This window comes from Lycium ferocissimum, chromosome 1 (genome assembly GCF_029784015.1).
Source record: "Lycium ferocissimum isolate CSIRO_LF1 chromosome 1, AGI_CSIRO_Lferr_CH_V1, whole genome shotgun sequence".
Classification (NCBI taxonomy): domain Eukaryota; kingdom Viridiplantae; phylum Streptophyta; class Magnoliopsida; order Solanales; family Solanaceae; genus Lycium; species Lycium ferocissimum.
The window spans coordinates 37,029,450-37,049,618 of record NC_081342.1 but is presented as its reverse complement, the minus strand read 5'-3'; the positions used below and the strand labels follow the sequence as shown (position 1 = coordinate 37,049,618).

General features: G+C 37.7%; 1 protein-coding gene across 4 annotated transcripts in view; it reads left to right on the top strand.

Moving 5' to 3' along the window:
• LOC132054273 (uncharacterized) overlaps positions 1 to 19,052 on the top strand; it is a 29,156-nt gene extending 10,104 nt beyond the window's left edge. Inside the window, exons 2-24 of one of the 4 annotated variants that reach the window (XM_059446317.1) lie at positions 6,682 to 6,812; positions 7,711 to 7,795; positions 8,320 to 8,373; positions 8,730 to 8,821; positions 8,910 to 9,013; positions 10,122 to 10,197; positions 10,371 to 10,824; positions 12,171 to 12,509; positions 12,604 to 12,813; positions 12,953 to 13,063; positions 13,155 to 13,227; positions 14,684 to 14,799; positions 14,896 to 15,184; positions 15,338 to 15,495; positions 15,581 to 15,705; positions 15,936 to 16,053; positions 16,533 to 16,588; positions 16,739 to 16,829; positions 16,910 to 17,087; positions 17,183 to 17,251; positions 17,343 to 17,446; positions 17,529 to 17,591; positions 18,907 to 19,052. In XM_059446317.1, coding sequence (XP_059302300.1) covers positions 6,682 to 6,812; positions 7,711 to 7,795; positions 8,320 to 8,373; positions 8,730 to 8,821; positions 8,910 to 9,013; positions 10,122 to 10,197; positions 10,371 to 10,824; positions 12,171 to 12,509; positions 12,604 to 12,813; positions 12,953 to 13,063; positions 13,155 to 13,227; positions 14,684 to 14,799; positions 14,896 to 15,184; positions 15,338 to 15,495; positions 15,581 to 15,705; positions 15,936 to 16,053; positions 16,533 to 16,588; positions 16,739 to 16,829; positions 16,910 to 17,087; positions 17,183 to 17,251; positions 17,343 to 17,446; positions 17,529 to 17,591; positions 18,907 to 19,014 — 3,204 coding nt within the window. In that variant the 3' untranslated portion in view covers positions 19,015 to 19,052. Of the gene's footprint in view, positions 1 to 6,678; positions 6,813 to 7,710; positions 7,796 to 8,319; positions 8,374 to 8,729; positions 8,830 to 8,909; positions 9,014 to 10,121; positions 10,198 to 10,370; positions 10,825 to 12,170; positions 12,510 to 12,603; positions 12,814 to 12,952; positions 13,064 to 13,154; positions 13,228 to 14,683; positions 14,800 to 14,895; positions 15,185 to 15,337; positions 15,496 to 15,580; positions 15,706 to 15,935; positions 16,054 to 16,532; positions 16,589 to 16,659; positions 16,830 to 16,909; positions 17,088 to 17,182; positions 17,252 to 17,342; positions 17,447 to 17,528; positions 17,592 to 18,906 lie in introns of those variants that run through there. The other 3 variants (XM_059446320.1, XM_059446325.1, XM_059446328.1) reach the window with 3 other exon arrangements.
• Positions 19,053 to 20,169: the final 1,117 nt, after the last annotated feature.

The window sequence follows — 20,169 nt, the reverse complement described above, 5'->3', positions numbered from 1 at the left end:
TTCTCCATGAGCTCCAGTGTACCTTAGGAGGATTAATAGCAGACAAACACAAAATATATATAGGCAGAGATTGTATGACACTTTTAATGAGCACTTGCCTACCTCCACAAGATAGCATATTACCTTGCCAGGCATTAAGTCTCTTAACAATTTTAGAAACCATGCGATGTTGATTTGATATTGATGATTAAGATTGATAGCTAAATTTTAGGAATATATTGTATTAATGTAATTGATGAGGAATTGATTGTGTAATATTGTCTTTCCTTATTTAGACTTAGAACTCATGTATAAGTACCCATTCTTATGGGTTGTATAATTATTCAGAAATACAAGAAGCCTTTTCTTTTTGCTAAAAATCTTCACCTATGAATATGACCTTCTTAGCCCTTGGTTCAAGCTTTCCTTCATTAACATGATAATAAGCTGGACACCCAAGTACTCGTAAGTATGAATAGTTAGAGGGTTCACCTGACCATACCTCATTCGGAGTCTTGAAGTCAATGGTCGATGCTAGAGATCGATTGACAATATGAGCAGCAGTGTGAACTGCTTCGGCCCAAAATACTTTGGACGTTTAGGCTTGTAAGAGCATACAACGAACCTTTTCAAGAAGAGTTCTGTTCATCCTCTCGGCAACTCCATTCTGCTGTGGGGTGTGCCTGACAGTCCTATGTCTTGAGATTCCATGAACCTTGCAGGAATCATTAAACTCTTCATTGCAGAACTCCAAGCCATTCTCTGTGCGAATATATTTGATTTTTCGCTCCATTTGATTCTCAACCAAAATCTTCCACTCTTTAAATGCTTCAAAAGCATCACTTGTTGCCTTCAAAAAACGCACCCAAACCTTTCGTGAGAAATCATCAATAAAAGTGAGAAGATACCTCTTTCTCGCCGATGGAAGTTTAGAGGGACCTAAAAATACGAATGGATGTAGTCAGCACCCCTCACTTGTCTTGTGCTTGCCGATCTTTGAATCGACCTTCTGGCGCCACACAGAACGCAAGTGCTCACAAAATTCAAGTGTGCTAATCTTCTCACCTTTCAAAAGGTTACGGTTGCTAAACATCTCCAGTCCACGTGCGCTCATATGACCCAATCTCATGTGCCATAATCTTGCCTTGTCATCATTAGATAACTGCACTGTAGATGCATTTACAAAGCCAACAATGGTGCTTCCTGTCAATGTGTAAAGGTCATCCTCCAGCTTGCCTTTCAGCATGACTAAAGAACCTTTAGTCACCTTCATAGTTCCTCCTTCGCTCATGTACTTGTAGCCTTGTTCATCCAGAGTACCCAGGGAGATCAAATTCTTCTTCAGATCAGGAACATGACGGACTTGTGTAATAGTCCTCACGGCTCCATCATGGCAGCGAACCCGAACTGAGTTAATGCCAACTATTGCACAAGTTGCATTATTGCCCATTACTACGGTTCCTCCACTTTTCTCATAGCGGCTAAACCAGTCTCTTCGGAACATCATATGCAGAGTACAAGCAAAGTCTAACACCTATTTGTTTCTATAACTTCCATTATTGCATGATGTTGTAAGTACATAATCATTATCAGAATCATGTACCTAGTCGACTGTGGATGCACTCACCTTTTCCTTGGACTTTGACGTTGGGCAATCTCATTCAAAGTGCCCATTCTTGCCACAGCCCCAACAATCTGCATTCTTCTTGTTCACACGAGACTTTGATATGTATTTTGATTTGCTCCTTCCCTGTTGGCTAGTCCAGCCTCTCACAAAGAGCCCACTTGCCTGATCATCTCTGTCTCTTTGAAAATGCCTCCTTACATCACTAGAGTTAAGTGCTTGCCGCTTGCTCAAGTTTGATAGGCTCCTTGCTATACATCATTGAATTCTCGATATCACGATATCCTGAAGTCAATGAAAATAAGAAAGACACAAGCGTCTCTCGTCCTTTTAATTCTGCAATCTATAAGTCCATGACAAGTTTATTGAACGCGTCTAAATGATCTTGTAACGAAGTACCTGACCCCATCTTAAATGTGTGAAGACGTCGTTGTAACAACATCCTTGTTGTCACCGATCGGTCCTTGTAAAGCCCTTGTAGCTTGTCCTATAACTGTTTGGCTATCTCTTCGGTACTTGTACTCAGTTCACGAAGCACGTTAGGTGCAAAGGACAGTTGGATTACACTCAATGCATCCCCTTCAATCTTCTCCTTGTCGGAAGCCGATGTACCATCGGGATACTTTCCGTCAATAGCATGGATTGAACCTTCCCTCCGCAGTAACGCCATCATTTGGATCTTCCAGATATTGAAGTTGTTGCGTCCGCTGAATCTATCGATTTCAAACTTCATGGAACTCATCTTTGCCTCCTTTGATCGTCAAAGAGCCCTAGCGCTCTGATACCAATTGTTAGCGGAAACGTAAAAGAAAGAACACAAGATTTAACGTGGTTCGAATCAATCAAAATGATCTTGCGTCCACCAGAGAACAGTTGCTTTTATATTATTAACAAAGAAAGGAGAGAGATCCCAATTACACCTAAGAGAATTGCTCTCTCAACTCTTTATCACTGCAAAGGATTTATGAATTTTTGGGATGATGAACAAAGAAGAATTGCTTCTTCTTTTAAAGGAAAACAATGACTTGGGCTCCAAGTGTGCTACATGGGCATTTCAATTCGCCTCCACATTTTAGCATCCTTTGGCTCCAAGCAATGCATCCTTTGGCTCCAAGTAATTGAGTGTTCTTTGGCTCCAAGTAATAGAAAGTCATCCAATTAAAATTGGCACATGAGTTTTCTATCACATAACAAAAACCAACTTTTTCACTTTTCATATCTCCTAATTTGTTTCATGACAAGTGTGATAGAATTATTCCACTACTAATGATAACAATGGTATTAGCATAAGCAAGGTGAGTAATTTGAGGACCATTCTTATGCATAGAAAAAGGAATGAAATTGGAATTATTCAGAAGATTGTTTAAAGATCTAGACAGAACTTCAGCAACAATGATAAAGAGGGAAGGGGATAAGGGATCACCTTGTTTAAGACCTTGCGAAGACTTGAAAAACCCATGTTTGGTTCCATTAATGATGATAGAGTACCATACATTGGAGATGCTTCTCCAAATCAGATCAATCCATTCATCACTGAAACCAAATTTGTTTAAAACTTCAGTAAGGAAGGACCGGGAAAGCCTATCATAGGCTTTGGCCATGTCCAATTTTAGAACAATATTTCCACCTTTGTTTTTCTTAGAAATCCCATGGATTATTTCTGGAGTGAGCATTACATTGTCTGTAATAATCCTTCTAGAGACAAAACCACTTTGGTTTTCAGAAATCAGATTTGGCAATAAAGAGTTAAGCCTAATAGCAAGAATTTTGGAGATAATTTTATTTGTAAAATGACTCAAGCTAATAGGTCTTAATTCTGAAAAGCTAGTGGGAGTATCAATTTTAGGGATTAAGTCAAGACAAGAATGAGTATAGAACTTAGTAAGCAATTTACCATGGAAGAAATCATGAACAAATGCAATGATATCACATTTAATAATATGCCAACAAGACTGAAAAAACTTACCATTTTAGCCATCTGGTGCACTGTCCATACTCAAACTGAAAACAACATATTTGATCTCCTCCTCCTCAGGAACTTTTGTCGACATGTTATTGTCTTCATTAGAAATGATCTGAGGGATATATTCAACTGCTACCTTCATCAGGAAGATTCAAATTGAACTGTTCCTTAAAATGTTTGATAGCAGCTTTTGCAACTTTTTCATCCCCTTGAACCCATCTTCCTCTGTGATTCTTAATTCTGTGAATCTGCAATCTTCTTCTCCTGTTCCTCAATACACTATGGAAATATTTGGTATTGTTATCCCCATCTTTAAACCACTGAAGTTGTGTCTTCTGTCTCAGCATTGAGTCTTGAAAGTTTAACCATCTCACATACTCAGCATAGCCTCTGTTAAGATCTTGCCTTCCCTGATCAGTATTGTTCATCATATCTAATTCTTCCAGCAGTTCCATCTTAGCTTCCCCGTCTTTAACATGCTCATTGATATCACCAATGTTCTGTCTAGGCTAAAAACTTAGAGTTCTGCTAAGCTTTTTTAACTTACGTTGTAGTCTCCACATAGGGTTCCCCCTAACATTCTCATTCCAACATTCTTGTACAGTCTCCATGAAGCCCGGAAGATCAACCCAAAAATTAAGGAATTTGAAGTATTTGAAGCGGCCCTGTTGAGGGTTATGACATTTCAGGAGTAATGGTCTGTGATCTAAACCAGACCTAGAGAGATGTTTAACTACATTACTCTGAAAGGATTCAGCCCACTCATCATTCACCAAAATTCTGTCAAGCCTCATCCATATTCTCTTGCTAGGAATCCAATAGTTACACCAAGTAAACTTTGGACCAGTGAAACCAATATCATTCAATCCACAAGAATTCATGCAGTTAATAAAATCCAAACTTTTAGAGGCTCTATGAGAAATACCTCTAAGTTTCTCATCTGGATCCATAATAACATTGAAGTCACCTCCCATACACCATGGACCATCAATAAGGTTGTTCATGTCCACAATGCTATCCCAAAGATCTTTCTTTTCCTCAAGGGTGCACTTAGCATAAACAGCAGTAACAAAGGAACCCTCGTCACTAGGAGTGTCTTGAAACTTGAGAGCAAGTTGTCGTTCAGTGTTGGCAATTATCTCTATCTCTGTATGGTCAAAGCCTTTCCAAAAGCACCAGATTTGGTCATTGGAATTAGCCCTACAGTGATGAAAACTAAAGTATCTTTTGTAACCAGTGATCTTGCTCATATCCATAAAGGGCTCATATATTGCTACAAATGCCAATTTATTGATGTTGACAAGAATTTTTTGTCTGAGAAATGATTTTTTGGACCTCACCTCCCTTATATTCCAAAAGATTGCACTAATCATGGATGAAGGGGGAGGCACTTTGTCTGTGAACTCTGTTCTTTCCTCTTTGTGAAGTTGTAGGCTTTGTTTTGGTGTTCCTAGCTTTCTTTCTGTTTCTGCTTCTGCCCCTTAGGTCAGTAGAAATGTCCTTTTTTGACTTTGAGCAGTATCATGTTGTTTCTGGAATCAGTAGATTCAATTGGCAAAGCTTGAGCTCTACCAAATTTCCTATCTTTCTTCCTGCCTGTTATACATCTGGCCTGCATATCCTTCAGCTTTTAATTTGAGCTATCAATCTTGGACTCTTTAGAAGTCTCCTCCATCTGTTGATTTTTGTTACTCTTCTTTATCAAGTTTTGATTCCCTTGAGAATCACAGTTGATCTCAGTTAATAGGTCAATTCCTTTAGCATTTTTTATATTGGATGGCAAGGTGGAAGATTGGATTTCCCCTTCTTCTAGCTCCTCCTCAATTTCTTTGAAATTAGCCTTTTGATCATTCAGATTATCCTTGTTACCATCATCATCATCACCATCACCATCATCATCCTCTTCAGTGTTGCTAACATGAGTAATCTCCACTTGACTATCAATGTGGATAGTCTTGTTATGGTTCTCATCTGCCTTGCCAACTTCTGTATGTTGCTCTTCATTCCTTTGTTCTTCCTCATGATCATCCCCTTGTTGTTCCACCACATGTTGTTTGTAAGGAACAGCTTTACTTCTTCTTAATCTTTTAGCAATTTCCCCAGGAACCAGTCTTGAACACCACCTTGTTCTTCTTTTTTGGAGTCTTTTTTTGGTTTTTTATTCTTCACCTTGTTTTGAACCTCTTACTAGGCATTTCCTTCTGATCCTCAGCATTATCATTCTTTGGGACACTGGACTCCCCCTTCTTATCACCAATTCCTTGATTAGACTTATGTTGTTGTACTGTAGTATTCTCAACTTCAGCTTCAGCATTTTTGTTCTGGGCTTTTGTTCCCTCAAAATTCTTTTTGTGAGATTCTTTCTCAGTGTCATAAGAGTTGTTTTCAGTCTCTTTGCCCTTAGCTATCCCTTCAGAATCTTTTTCTTTAAAATGGGGTAAGCAGTTTTCTTCTGGAGACAATACCAAGAAGGGAAAGGTAAACTCTATACATTAGGTGCAGCTAATTGTTGTTCTTGAATCGCTCCAATAAACAAATAAAATAGAGTGGGTCAGGAGTTCTACCAAGTGAAATGCAACACAATGTAAGAGCTCGCTTCATCTTATAAGATCCTAAATCAAGCACGATACTGTCTGTAGTCTATTTTCGTTCTCTTCCTGCTCATGAAGGGAAATCAAAGAAAGTGAACTCTCTCTTGAGCTGATGTTGACTCTTGTAGTGTCGGCATCTTCGGATCTAGTAAGGATGGAGGAAGCAAAGAAGAACCAAGTGAATGATGTTTTCTTCTTTAAAACCCAAGGAATAGACTGCATTGAAGATAGAAAACATGAAGGGAGAGAAATGGTAATTCTAGGTTTCACTTGTGCTGCTTTGCCAGTGCAAGAGATGATTAATATTGCTCCCATGCATTCATTTCCTTCTACCAGTGCAACATATGTTACAGTTTGATAGTGTATTTAGAAAGTCTTCCAGCTTGCATGAACAATACTAGCTCACTTACCTCACAAACTAGAACTAATGTCTGGTTGCATAGTATATAATTCAATCCTAATAGTCTCTATCTGCTGAATTTATTGTACTGTGTTTTAAAACTTTCTTACCACATTGTTCTCAGAATAATGCACCCCAAGGAAGTGAGAAATTGACACACCTGGAAGCAACAGTTGCTGTTCACTATGGGATTCCATCTACAGCTTCCATTCTGGCGTTTGACCCTCTTCAACAACTCTTGGCAATAGGAACATTGTGAGTAAAAAGCATATTACTTTAAATGCCTTTGAAGATTCTTATGATGCTGCTTTGTTTCATCTACCAAAACCTTTTATTACATGTTTTTGTACGGCTTATAAGAAGCAGATGATAGTGCATTATTTGCCCCCTTCAGTAACAAGGTACAGAAGCCTCTCAACTTTAGAAGTAGCACAATATTTTAGTTCATCTGGGGAGTAATAAGTTCCTTGAGAGAAAGCGAACATAACTAATGACATGAATTTTTCTGATATTCCTTGTGATAGCCTTAGCAGGATCCCATCATTGGTTTCTTCCCAAGTGCACTGAAATAATCATTACATATTCTCATGGCTCAGCTGATTATAGTGCAATCTTTCAGTAGGTGAATTAGCACCAGTATTAAAGTAACCATTGTAGATTATTCCCAAGAAGTGCAGTCTACTTCCCATAGCATCCCATTCTCATTTAAGAGAGGTAGAAAGCTTCAAATGATCTCATGATTGTTGCATAACCCATTCTTGCTGTGAACCAGTATAAACACTGGGAGGCCTAATGGTAAAAAGCGAGGTTGCACAATACTTGTGCGATAGATACATTTTATAGTATTTTCAAGGCTGAAGCATCACCATGTAAAACACATATTAGGACCAATTGCCATAATTTTCAGGTCACATGGACATAACATTTTGCCATTGTAAGCAGTACAAAGAAGCTGAATTTATACTCCACCCTATAAATATATGAAAGTTCTTCGGCCTCAAATGTAGTTCAAAAACATGTCATTTCAGCATCCGCATTCATGTGCAACAAGTAGGAATGCGTAGCTTGAAGGAACTTCCATCAACTAGAAATGTCCCATCCTCATTTCTCTGTCCTAATTCTTTTATACAATAAATAATCATTATAATTACAGGGATGGAAGGATTAAAGTGATTGGTGGATCTAATGTCGAGGGCCTTCTTTTGTCTCCAAAGCCATTGCCATTCAAGAATTTGGAGGTTTGTAGTCTGAGCTGCACGAAGTCTCTGTGCGTGTGTGTCTGCACATATGCACTTTTCTAAATTAAGACTGCGAGCATGTGATTCTTTTTGGTGCTGAGGCTCTCTGTTAGTTTATAGTCAAAGTATAGGACTGATTTTTGTCTAGGTTGTCTTTCTTCTTCTTTCTTTCCAAGGGACGTTTCTCGAGAGGTTTGTTTATCGCTGTTGATTTGGTTTTGGAATTTGGCATTATCAACTGATGAAATTCATATCTGGTTTCATGATATTTTTGGCAAGCTGATGCTTGACTCTACACTTCCAAATATTTTATGCTATATAATTTACTACTTCGGTGATGGTTAGCATGCACTTCAAATGTGTATGATTATGAGATTTAGAAATGGCTGTGATATTGGTAAAATGAAATAGTAAAAATGTGCTGTGCCCATCTGGAATCTGTAGTTTCAACCATTATACTTTCATGGTGCATAATGGTTGGTGCTCTTTTGATATAAATATATTTTTCTCTTACCTCTTTCCAGTTCCTGCAAAACCAAGGATTTTTAGTGGGCGTCTCAAACGGAAATGAAATTCAGGTAATCTTTCTGCTATGCAATCTAAGCTAGTAAAGACTGGATTCCAATCTGGGCATAACTTATAGCGATGTGCTTTTACTTTGAGGGAAGCTTTTGATCTGAGAGTGGTAGGCAAGTTAATTCACACAAGACACATATATATTTATTTGCTTAAGAAGGTAAAATCATATTCATTCAGGTACCCAGCAAAATCTTCTCTCGCATTCATGTGTCTTTGGGGGAGATAGAATTACTGTTAGTCAGCCATGAATCTGCACCTCTCTTCTTCTCCTCTGTCACTGCTTTATATCTTCCCCCCTTTTCCATATGCTGCATTCATCTCTCTTTAACAGTCAATTTCCTTTAACAATTGACAGGTTTGGGATCTAGAGAACAGGAGAATATCTTCTAGTTTACAGTGGGAGTCCAATATTACTGCATTCTCCGTGATCTATGACACTCATTACATGTAAATGGGTAGATATTGTTGTTTCAAAGGATTTTGTTTGCCGTACAGTTAGTTTGTTGTTTGATACATGCGATATGACTGTACGCAGGTTCGTGGGAGATGAATATGGTTACCTCTCTGTTCTGAAGTATGAGGTCAGAGAAGGAAGCATGGAACTGTTGCCTTATCACATCCCTCCGAATCTTATAGCTGGTAATGGGATTGCTTTAAGAAATCTGGTATATAGTAGGTTCATATAGTTAAAGCATCGTGGCTTTACCTGAAATTATTGATTCGATGTTCTTTTCGTTGCATCTTTCTCCAGAGAAACTTAAGATGATGTGAAGCCATTATGTTTCTTTCTTTTTAGTCTTCCATTTTAATTACTGTTGTGCAAACCTTTAGCTAATTTTGACTGAGGGAAAAACCTATTGCTATATCTTTCTTTTCCTGATGCTTTATCACTGTCATTTTATCTCTTGTTCGGAATGTTCTTTTGTAACCCGTTCTTATTCTTGGATTTATCTCTAGTTTTGACACAGTATCTCAGATCTGCATTAGTGAGACCCTGGTTATTTCTCTTGTTATACGTATAGGTTTTAGGGAAAACTTACGGTTGATCAATTTGCAGTCATGTGATTATGCACGGAAAGACTATTTAAACTAGTTGACAAATTTTTTCTAAGCTCGATTGCATTTCTAGTCACAAACAAAACTACTGGAAAACTAAAACTTGAACTAGAGGCCAAGCGGGGAAGTGTTATTTGACATGCAGTTCCACCACTAAGAATATCTGCTATATTTTATTTATGATTAGCATCTAGGAAGCCTTAATTAGCACATAGGTTGATGATACATACAAAAACATTTACGTTGACTCTGAGGGCGATGTATGACAAACGGTACACCAGCCTGTCTTTTGGAAATTTCTTTTAGTTTTGAGATGCTCCTGAATAACTCAATTGCTTTGTCAGCGATGGTTCATATTTTTAGGATTTCCCAGAGGAGTGCATCATCAATAAGCTTATGATTTTACCATGAGAAATACGAATCTTTCGAATTAGGAGGTAAAAGAGTAAAATGGCAACTAATAATTAGAAACTCTTAAGGTCAATATGAGTAAAAATGCATTTCCGTGGAAGTCTTCCCTTTTGGTGTTGACTTGTAGGAGTAAGTCAGTATCCTGCTCTTTTCGATCTTCCACTTTGTGTAAATTGAAGTGTGGTTTTTATCCCCTAAAAGCAAGTGTACAGATGAATACAATTTCTGTAGACTAACTTATGTGAATGTCTTTTCATGTTCCCATAACCATGTGTTGCAGAAGCTGCTGAGATTTCAATTCCCGACCAACTAGCCATTGTTGGTTTACTTCCCCAACCTAGTTCACAAGGAAATAGGTAAGAGATGACCGAAATTTCGCCGCTTATATTCTCGCGTTTAGTTTTCCATTTTTAGAGTTGTTTTCAGCATGCACATTATTCTGCTTCTTATCACACATCTATTCTTGGTATCTTCCGGCACTCAAATACTTTTTAGGTTCTTAGCATTGTTTTTCTTTTTGTGTCATCAGGGTCCTGATTGCTTATGAGAATGGATTAATTATTCTCTGGGACATTACAGAAGATCGAGCTGTTCTTGTTAGAGAGTATAAACAACTATCATCAAAGGATGAAATTGTTGTTTATGCTCCTAAAAATGCTAGTGAAGAGAAGTTTCGTGCTTCATCAGATAAGCAAGAGGGGGCAAAAGAAATAAGCTCACTCTGTTGGTTGTCATCTGATGGGTCGATTTTGGCTGTTGGTTATGTTGATGGCGATATCTTGTTGTGGAATTTATCAGTTCCTGGCAAGAAAAGTTCAGAGGCTGAAGCTTCGTCTAGTTATGTCAAGCTGCAACTCTCAGCAGGAGACAAAAGACTCCCTGTTATTATTCTGCGTTGGTCTGCTAACAATGCACAGAATGGTTGTGGGGGCCAACTGTTTGTCTACGGTGGTGATTCAATTGGATCAGAGGAGGCCTTGACGGTAAGCACTAATCCTAATGTAATTTCTCAGCTTAGTCTTTTCTTGTCTTCTGTTAGCATTCAGCATATATGGCATTTATAAAACTTGAGACATGCAAAATCAAAGCTCAAATTATTGTGTTTTTTAATGAAGTGGATCCAGATGAAGTGAAAAAGATATGGAGGACAATATAGTCTATCCTAACTGGCTTGAAATTGAGGTGTGGTTGTTATTATTGTTGTTGTAATTGGTAAAATACGAAGGAGTAATTTGACTTACACATCTAAAAAGGGTAACAAAAAACTGATTTTCAAAATTTTAATCAAAGTGTTGAGACTATACTTAAGTAAATAATTAGAAGTGTACACTCCCTAATAGCTTAAGCTTTTAAAATGAGATGGTCACACACTTCAACATGGTACCAAAGCAGACAGAGGTCGTCGGTTCGGGTTTTGCTGCCACCTGTAATCAAAAAGAATTTACACATTCTTGGCCCTTCAAAAAATAATCAGGCCCGCACCTGAGGTGTCATGTTGAGAACATAATTAAGTTTATAGAAGTGTTCTCTCTCTAACAGTTTAATCTTTTAGATGAGATGGTCACACACTTAGCGCTATAAGTTTGTTAGGCAAAGGTAATATCATGGCATGTACCTTTTTTATCAGTAAAAAGAGAGAGAAGGGGCGTTATTATTTTTTTAATTCAAAAGGCTACCATTGTGGTGCGGGTTTAGGCTATGACCCCAACCTGTTAATTTCATCACATCATCGCATGGTTTAGATTTGCATTCTACAAACTTGCGTGGCTATCTTAACTAATACTCCCTCCGCTTCAATTTATGTGAACCTATTTCCTTATTAGTCCGTGCCAAAAAGAATGACCCCCTTCCTATGAATTTACCTTTATGCAATGATTTATAGCCACACAAAATATATGTGACTCATTTAACACCACAAGTTTAAAAGCCTTCTCTTCTTTCTTAAACTCCGTGCCCAGTCAAATAGGTTCACATAAATTGAAACGGAAGGAGTAGTTAATTTTGGATAATTAGCATGTTAAATTGGTCAAATAAAAAGTACAACATTACAAGAATGTGGGAAAGCTCAAAATAGTTTCCATAACGTAACTAAAAAAACGAATCATATGGAATTTTTAACATTTCTCGCATTCTTGTAGAACCATATTTTAACCTAGGTTTTCTACTTTTTTGTATACTGCTTGTATACGGGGATTTTCCCAATATTAATAAAATTAGTTACCTTCTGAAACAAAGAAGAAGAAGTATATGATTTTTTGTGGTATCTAGTTTGATGTGTGCCTACACTTATGCCCATTTTTTTTGGTTTTCTTCTGTTTGTGTTAGGCAGGTTCTGAATCTTGATTGGTCCTCTGGGATAGGATCCCTGAAATGTGTTGGACGAGTAGACCTTGGACTTGAAAGATCTTTTGCAGATGCCATTGTTGTGTCAAATGCTAATGAAACAGGAATTAATGATGCTTCTTCCTTGTTTGTGTTGTCAAATCCAGGGCAACTGTACTTTTATGATAAGACTAGCTTGTCTGCTTTAGAATCTAACCCAGAGAAGAAGCATGCAGATGTTGCTGTTAAGTATCCTACAGTTGTACCTACCCTTGAACCACGTATAACTGTGGCAAACCTATATCCAGTTGATAGGAAATGGAATTCCTCAAGGACTCCGTCAGAGGTATTAGACGCTTTCTAATTTGAATCATTCAATACAAATCCATTATCGTGTTGTTTTAATAATCTTCTTCAACTAATATTAGTTGTTTCTTTAGGAAGTTATGAATGAGCAACTCCGTCCAGCTCATGGTGTGACTGAATTGGAAATCAAACTGCCTCTAAGTAGTAGTATTCCCGGACAACTTCCTCCTACTGAGGATTATGGAATCGAGAGAATACTTGTTGCTGGCTATCTGGATGGATCTGTCCGTTTGTGGAATGCAACATTTCCGGTCTTTACACTTATAGCTGTTCTGGAATCTCAGGTCTTCGCATTTTGCATTTATTTCACTCTTAACTGATAAGTTACTGCCTTGATGTGTTCTCATATTCACCTATATAGTCATAAAAATAGTCTCTAGTTTCATTGGCATGTCGATACTTACTGAAAGCTTAAATTTCAAGTATGCTTCCGGGGTGGAGGGCATTCAAGACACCGGTCCTAGAACAGCAATATCCGCTTTGGACTTCTCCTCCACAGCTTTAACTCTTGCCATTGGACACCAATGTGGCCAGGTAAGACCCATCATGTTTTCAGATGGCTACATCTTTGAGAATCCAGTAACACCAGTTGTGCGTAACTTACTGAGACTTTTGGTTTGTGTAGGTGTGTGTTTATAGCCTCAATGGGAAGTCTAAGACAACTGACTTGAACTTGGCTACGGATGCTGAACAGGATGGTATGCCTTTATGTTCTTAACTTTTTAAGTAACGTACAAAGTGGTGGTTAGACCGACTATGTTGTATGGGGAGGAGTGTTGGCCAGTTAAGATCTCTCACGTTCAAAAAATGAAAGTTGCCGAGATGAGAATGTTGAGATGGATGTGTGGGCACACCAGGAGTGACAAGATTAGGAATGAGGCTATCCGAGACAAAGTGGGAGTGGCCTCGGTGGAAGACAAGATGCGGGAAGCTAGACTGAGATGGTTTGGACATGTGAAGAGGAGAGACACAGATGCCCCAGTGCGGAGGTGTGAGAGGTTGGCCATGGATGGTTTCAGAAGAGGTAGGGTAGGCGAAGAAGTATTAGGGAGAGGTGATTAGGACAGACATGGCGCACTTCTACATCGAGGACATGACCTTAGATAGGAGGGTATGGAGGACTCAGATTAGGGTAGAAGGCTAGTAGATAGTATCGTTTATCCTTTCATATTAGTAGTCGCATTATCGCGATATAAGTTCTTGTGCTTTGATTTCTGCTACTATCTGCTATTTTCTGTACTTTGATAATCTTATTTTATCTGTGATAGCTACTGCCCCTTTGCAAACTGTTTCATCATGGCTTAGTCGCTTTCGTTATTTTCATTTCCATATCGCTTTGAATTTTCTTAGCCTTATCTGACCTCTTTTTATGCTTTCTATTGAGCCGAGGGTCTTTCGAAGCACCGTCCTACCTTGGTAGGAGTAAGGTCTAACGTACACTACCCCTCCCCAGACCTCACGTTGTGGGATTTCACTGGGTTGTTGTTGTTGTTGTGTTATTTTGAAGGCTTAACACATAGCCGACCCCTTAAACTTGTCAAGATATTCCATTTAGACACTCAAACTAAGCGCTGTTCCAATTAAACACCTCAACTCCTAATAAAGTGTTTCAATTAGACACTTTCGGTTCAGATTTTGAATTCTTTATTTTTTTTTTGCGTATATTTTCATTCGTCTATTAGGTAATTAAGTTAACAAAATAAAATATGTCATCTCCTTTAATTATATGCATCAACCTCAAGTCAGAAATGCCTGGGATTTTACGGCTTATTGAGGCGAAAGTGTATAATTAAAGGAGATGACATAATTTATGTGGTTAACTCTACATAATAGATGAATGAAAACACACGCAATTTTGTTTTTCAAAACTTAAACCGAAAGTGTCTAATTGAAACAATTTATGAGGAGTTGAGATGCTCAATTGGAACAAGGCTTAGTTCGAGTGTCTAAATGGAATATCCTAGCACGTTTTAGGGGCTACCTATGAGTGATGAAACGAATTTCATGTCATTTCTGAAATGGTAGCTAACCTAATGAAAGAATAAACAGGTTTATGTTTTCCATCAAGTTCTTTGTCACTACATATTATCACTCTTACATTCATACCATCTCGTTCTGCATCATTATGGTGATCCCTACGTAGTTCGTTTTCAGTTCAGCTCTGTCCAGGTGATACTGGATTTCAGTTCTCCGTCATAAAATCTCCAGTATGCATCCTAAAATTTGTAGCTGTGGGTGCCAGACTGGTTGCAGGATTTGAAAGTGGCCAGGTAGATCAATGCACACTGTCTTGTGATCATTACTAATTGTCGTGGCAGATACTTTTGGAAATCTATCAGATGTTAATGTTTCTGTTGTTCTGTCAGGTTGCCATGCTTGATGTTAGTTCATCATCAGTCTTGTTCATTACGGATAGTTTATCCAGCTCAAGTTCCGGAATCACTTCTGTGGCTGTGAAAACATTGGGTGATGCCCGTGAAGACAGTGTGGAACACAGTGAAGAGGGAACAACAAATGCATATGTGAAAGAGGTTATTTCAGTATTAACCAGAGATGCAGAAATAGTATTGCTTGATGGCTCCACTGGCAAAAAAATTAGCTCCCAGGCAAAACAATCAAAGGAGATGTCAACTGCTATATCTCTATATTTTTTAGGCAAGCATGACTTTCTCATTTTTAATCAATTTATGTTGTTAGCTCTGTATGAAAACGTTTATGAAAAGGAAAAATGTTACTAGGTTCATATTTTAGTTCTTATCAATAATGAAAAAGTTATTAGCTTCTTACGTAACTTTTTGTTGTCTGTAGATGGCATCACATCTGTCTCAAAAGAGTCGCAAAAGCATTCTTCAACGCTAGACAGTGCTGTACAGCCTGAAGATTTGACACAGAAATGTATGGATTCACAAATTTTACTTTGTTGTCAGGATGGCTTGCATTTGTTCTCTTTATGTTCTATAATTCAGGTGCCTTTCTTTTACAATTCACTACTGTAGCATTTCGTGTTATTCTCCTAAATTCGCCAGTTTGTAATAGATTATGTAACTATAGGACGATATCAACCCTGTACATGAAGTGAAACTTCCTAAACCGTGTTCTTGGACTTCCATTCTTAAGAATGACGCTGAAAATTATGGACTGATTTTAGTATATCAGAGTGGAGCAGTTGAAATAAGGTAAAAGGATTTTATTTACATCTTTCTTTAGTATTGTACTCTTCTCATGCATACCTTAGCAGTGAAATGAAAAATACTGGCTTACAGGCATGTTCTGATTGTATGCTTTTGGTGATGGATTTTATTTTTTCCTGAGATTACCAATTCTTCGAGATTCATTCGTCATTGTTCGAGTATTTGATGTATGTTTATGGAAAACTTATGATTAATCTTATCCAATCTCTTGCCAGGTCCTTGCCAGATCTTGATGTCTTGGGAGAATCCTCATTACTGTCTATACTTCGGTGGAATTCCAAGATAAACATGGATAAGACCATAAGTTCTCCTGGTAAAGCGATGATTTCACTGGTTAGTATTATTTTCACTTCGTTCGTCCCTTCTGCTTAAAAAGATAGACTACTTGTTTGACTCCTGTTACTGCTTGTTTGACTCCTGCTACTGCTTGCTATTTACGTTATGGAACTATCAACAACATTTCATTAGTATAGTGTTTCTCTATGATATATTGAAACCAATAGAACTGCTTACGGTTGCTTTCCCTGCCCACGCTCCAGATATAGTTAGGACAACTTCTAACTCTCACCATAATGCTTCTACCCAGTTTATGGTTGTTGTAAATATTTTCCCGACAATTACAACTGGTTAACAGTCTATGACAATGTTTCAAAATGTCAAGCAATTATGAAACAGTCCTGGAAGAATGAGGCAGGATAACTTGGTACAATCTAAGGGGTTATGATAGGCTGCTAAGGGCTCAGTATTAACTTCACTCTTGATTGTGTTTTCCTTGTGCTAATATTTTTGCTAAGCGTTCTTTCAATTTGTAGGTGAATGGGTCTGAATTTGCTGTCTTTACACTGTTGGCCTTCGGAAATGACTTCAGGTCTGTCACTCTTATTTATATTCTGTCTTGCATGTAATCTCCATTCCTAAAATACTCGGCCTGCTGCCCAGAGGGCGATGCAAAGAGTTTCCCCACACATTCATGAGCTCTCTGTTTATGATACAAAGGATGACAATGACCTGTTTATAGGATTCCGGAAGCTTTACCTTCACTTCATAAGAAATTCCCTGCGGCTGCTGCAGACGATGTCACTACATCCCAACATCAAAAGAAGAAACAGGTTCCTACAATGTGATAGCGGCTTCTATTTTTTGTCTTTTAGTAGACCTTTTATGGAAGGTGATTTTCTGCTTTTGCTAGAATGTTACCACCAGTATTTTTGGTGGCATAATGAAAGGGTCTAAAGGACAGCAGGCTGCTGATTATGTTAATGTTCGAGATGCTCTTGTTACTCATCTGGAAAACATATTCTCTAGATTTCCTTTCTCAGACGCAACAAATGCAACAGATGACCTTGGAATCCTGGAACTGAAGTTAGGTATTTTCCTTGGCCCAACTATGCCCATTTTTGAAATTTGGTTATGGTCCACCAGTACAGATTTTCCCTTAACTGCCTGTGTTCTTCTGTTACAGATGATATTGAAATTGACGAACATGTTCATGTTAATTCATCATCTCTCAGCAGTGATGATGTCAAAATAGGTATTTTTTGATGCTACACAGTCAATAGAATCCTATTTTTATTTCCTTCTTCAATCCTTGATGAATTTGTTGTTTTATTCCACTCGTCCAGAAAAGGAAACCGATAGAGACAGGTTGTTTGAAGGTGGTTCTAGTGATGCCAAGCCAAGACAAAGAACTCGTGAAGAAATCATTGCTAAATATAGAAACAAGGGGGTAATATTATCTTACAAATATATCTAACTATGAATAACTGCATTTGGGCATTTGCATTTACTGATTTGCTCATTACTTGTAGGATGCTGCCTCTGCTGCAGCAGAGGCAAAAGATAAGCTTCTCGAGCGTCAGGAGAAACTCGAGGTATGTCTTAAAGCAAGTTTTAGTTAACCTTCCTCGAGCAATTTAAAGTGGTGGTTATTTCCACGAAATGACATTGAAAGAAGTCATTTCGGAGATGCTAAGTTGTCACATGTCAAAATCGTGAACCTTGACACCTATAGTAGGTTATAATGAGCTGAATTCTCGCCTCCCAAAGTCTAGTATCATCTCTTTACCTCCTTGAAAAGACATTTTTGTACTTTAAGATGCCTGGCTCTACTTTAGAAGACCTGGATGAGGCGTAGTTTGTGGCATTGTTTTAGATCGCAGTAATCTTTCTCTTAATTTTAATTGGACAATTGGCTTCTTGAGTGCAGTGTTTAGGCTAGAAGCTTCAGTGGGTTGTCCCAACCTCATGAATAATTCCTCCCTTTCCACGTGTCTTTATTTGATGGAAATGGACTAATTCAAATTAGAAATGTATCATGAGAAATTAGCAAACACCATTTATCTCCTCCATAATTTGTTTCATCTTAAGCTCCAAGAAAGACCATTTGATTTTTTCGGATCATGTAGTGTTATTGAACTTTATGGCTTTACTAGAAAAGAAGGGCACCAGTGCTTCTTTGTCTCGGCATGGGTTCAATGTTTTGTCACATTACAACTGTTCGGGTGTATTTATTATGTCAGTAAAAACTTCCCTTGATGAAATCCTATTTATACTCTTGGGTTACCTTTGAGATTTTGAAAATGTTTCTCCAAGGAGAATATTTTCCACTAATTAGGGGAAAATGATTTCCGTTAACTTTCCCCTTAAAAGTATCTCCAACTCTTTTTCTGTATCACTTGCTTCAATCAATACACTTAGACACTGTTATCCACTTCAATACCCAAAAACATTAATTAGAACACTATAGTCATATGGCAGAGCTAGGGTATCGCAAGGGTGTTCATCAAAGTCCCCTTCATTAAAAATATTTACTATAGATATAAGATATAAGGTCAAAATTATCTTTTATGTTTATATAGGAGATGTTGAATCCCCTGACTTCTTGGTATGTTTACTTTTAATATTTTGAATCTCTTTACTGAAAATTTTGGCTCCACCACTCATATCCTATCATACACCTTGTTGGGCTACCATTTTCACTTTTATATGATGTCAAAACACTAAAAATCATTCAAGATAAAACATTCTCCTCCATAAAAAACGCACCCCTCTTTTACATAGGTGTCTTTAACGTTCTACCATCTTTTCCTTGTAAAATCTGCTTAATCTAATAATGCTCAGTTCTGAGATTGAAATTCTGATAACCCTCCTTTTTGGTTTCCTGTTTCCTGTAACTGTCTTTACCAGAGGCTCAGTAAGAACACACAAGAGCTACAAAGTGGTGCCGAGAACTTTGCGGATCTTGCAGGTGAGCTTGTCAAGGCCATGGAGAAACGCAAGTGGTGGAACCTGTAAATCTGTAATAGTATGGCAGGTTAACACACACACACACACACAACAAAAAATGCATAATTGTGCATATTGTAAACGTGTATGAATATGATCCATTTCTCTCTATGTAACATGGTACAGAAAAAACGAATTTTAAAGCGCATAAAGGATTAAAGGTCTACAGTGAATTGTTGACTTTCTTTAGTTGTTGCACAAGGAAAATTTATAATTTGACTAATTTGTTCCAATTCACCTCAAATGGCCCCACAAACTTTAGAAAATACATTAATTAATAACTCCCTGTTAGAGTATATTACATGGTCTTTAAATTGACCACAAGCATGGACGGCACTTGCCATAAATTACACGTTCTGATCAGAATATGCCGTGAAACATCTCAAGGCGGGGAATTTTGTGTAGAGAAATATAGCGAAGAAAAGTAAATCGGAGAAACCTTCTTACCCAAGATCGTTCTTAAGATTGGAAGATTCAAGCCTAAAGACATGGAAAGTAAAAAGGAGAATTTGATTATGGAAGAAAGGCTTTCTTAGAATTGGGCTGATAACGATTTTTGGGGTTGGTTTTGGCTTGGCTTGGCTTGTATTGGTAGTATTAGCTTACAATTAGGGTTAGTTTGGCTTGATTCAAATGCCTAATGTCATTCCTATTTATACTTGTGCAGGGATGCTTCTAGATATTATTCTAGATACATCCATAAAAAAACTAATCATCTTTATCCCCTACCACTACTCTAGAATATCTAGATTTTTCTTTAGTGATAATTATCCAAGATCACACTAGACTATTCTATAATTCTATCCTCAACTATAAATATCTAAGTGTCTAGAATTTTTAGGACAATTCCTAAATACAATATATATCAAAGATATTATATTATAACTTTCTAGAAACTCTTTTAAATATCTATGATATTTTTGTTCTTCCAAAAAATTTACTTTAATTTTTTACACTCCCCCTTAAAGTAATTTTTTGGAAGCTATCCCGAACTTGTCGCGGAAGAACTCAGACGAATCTTTTGGACGTGTCTTGGTGAAGATCTCAGCAATGTTTTCCCGACACTTCTTCCTTCTTCAAATGATGATGGTTTTCCGCCGATAATTGGGCCTCCAAAGAAACATGAATATGCCTTGATAAAATTTTCATCTCTCGTAGATGCGA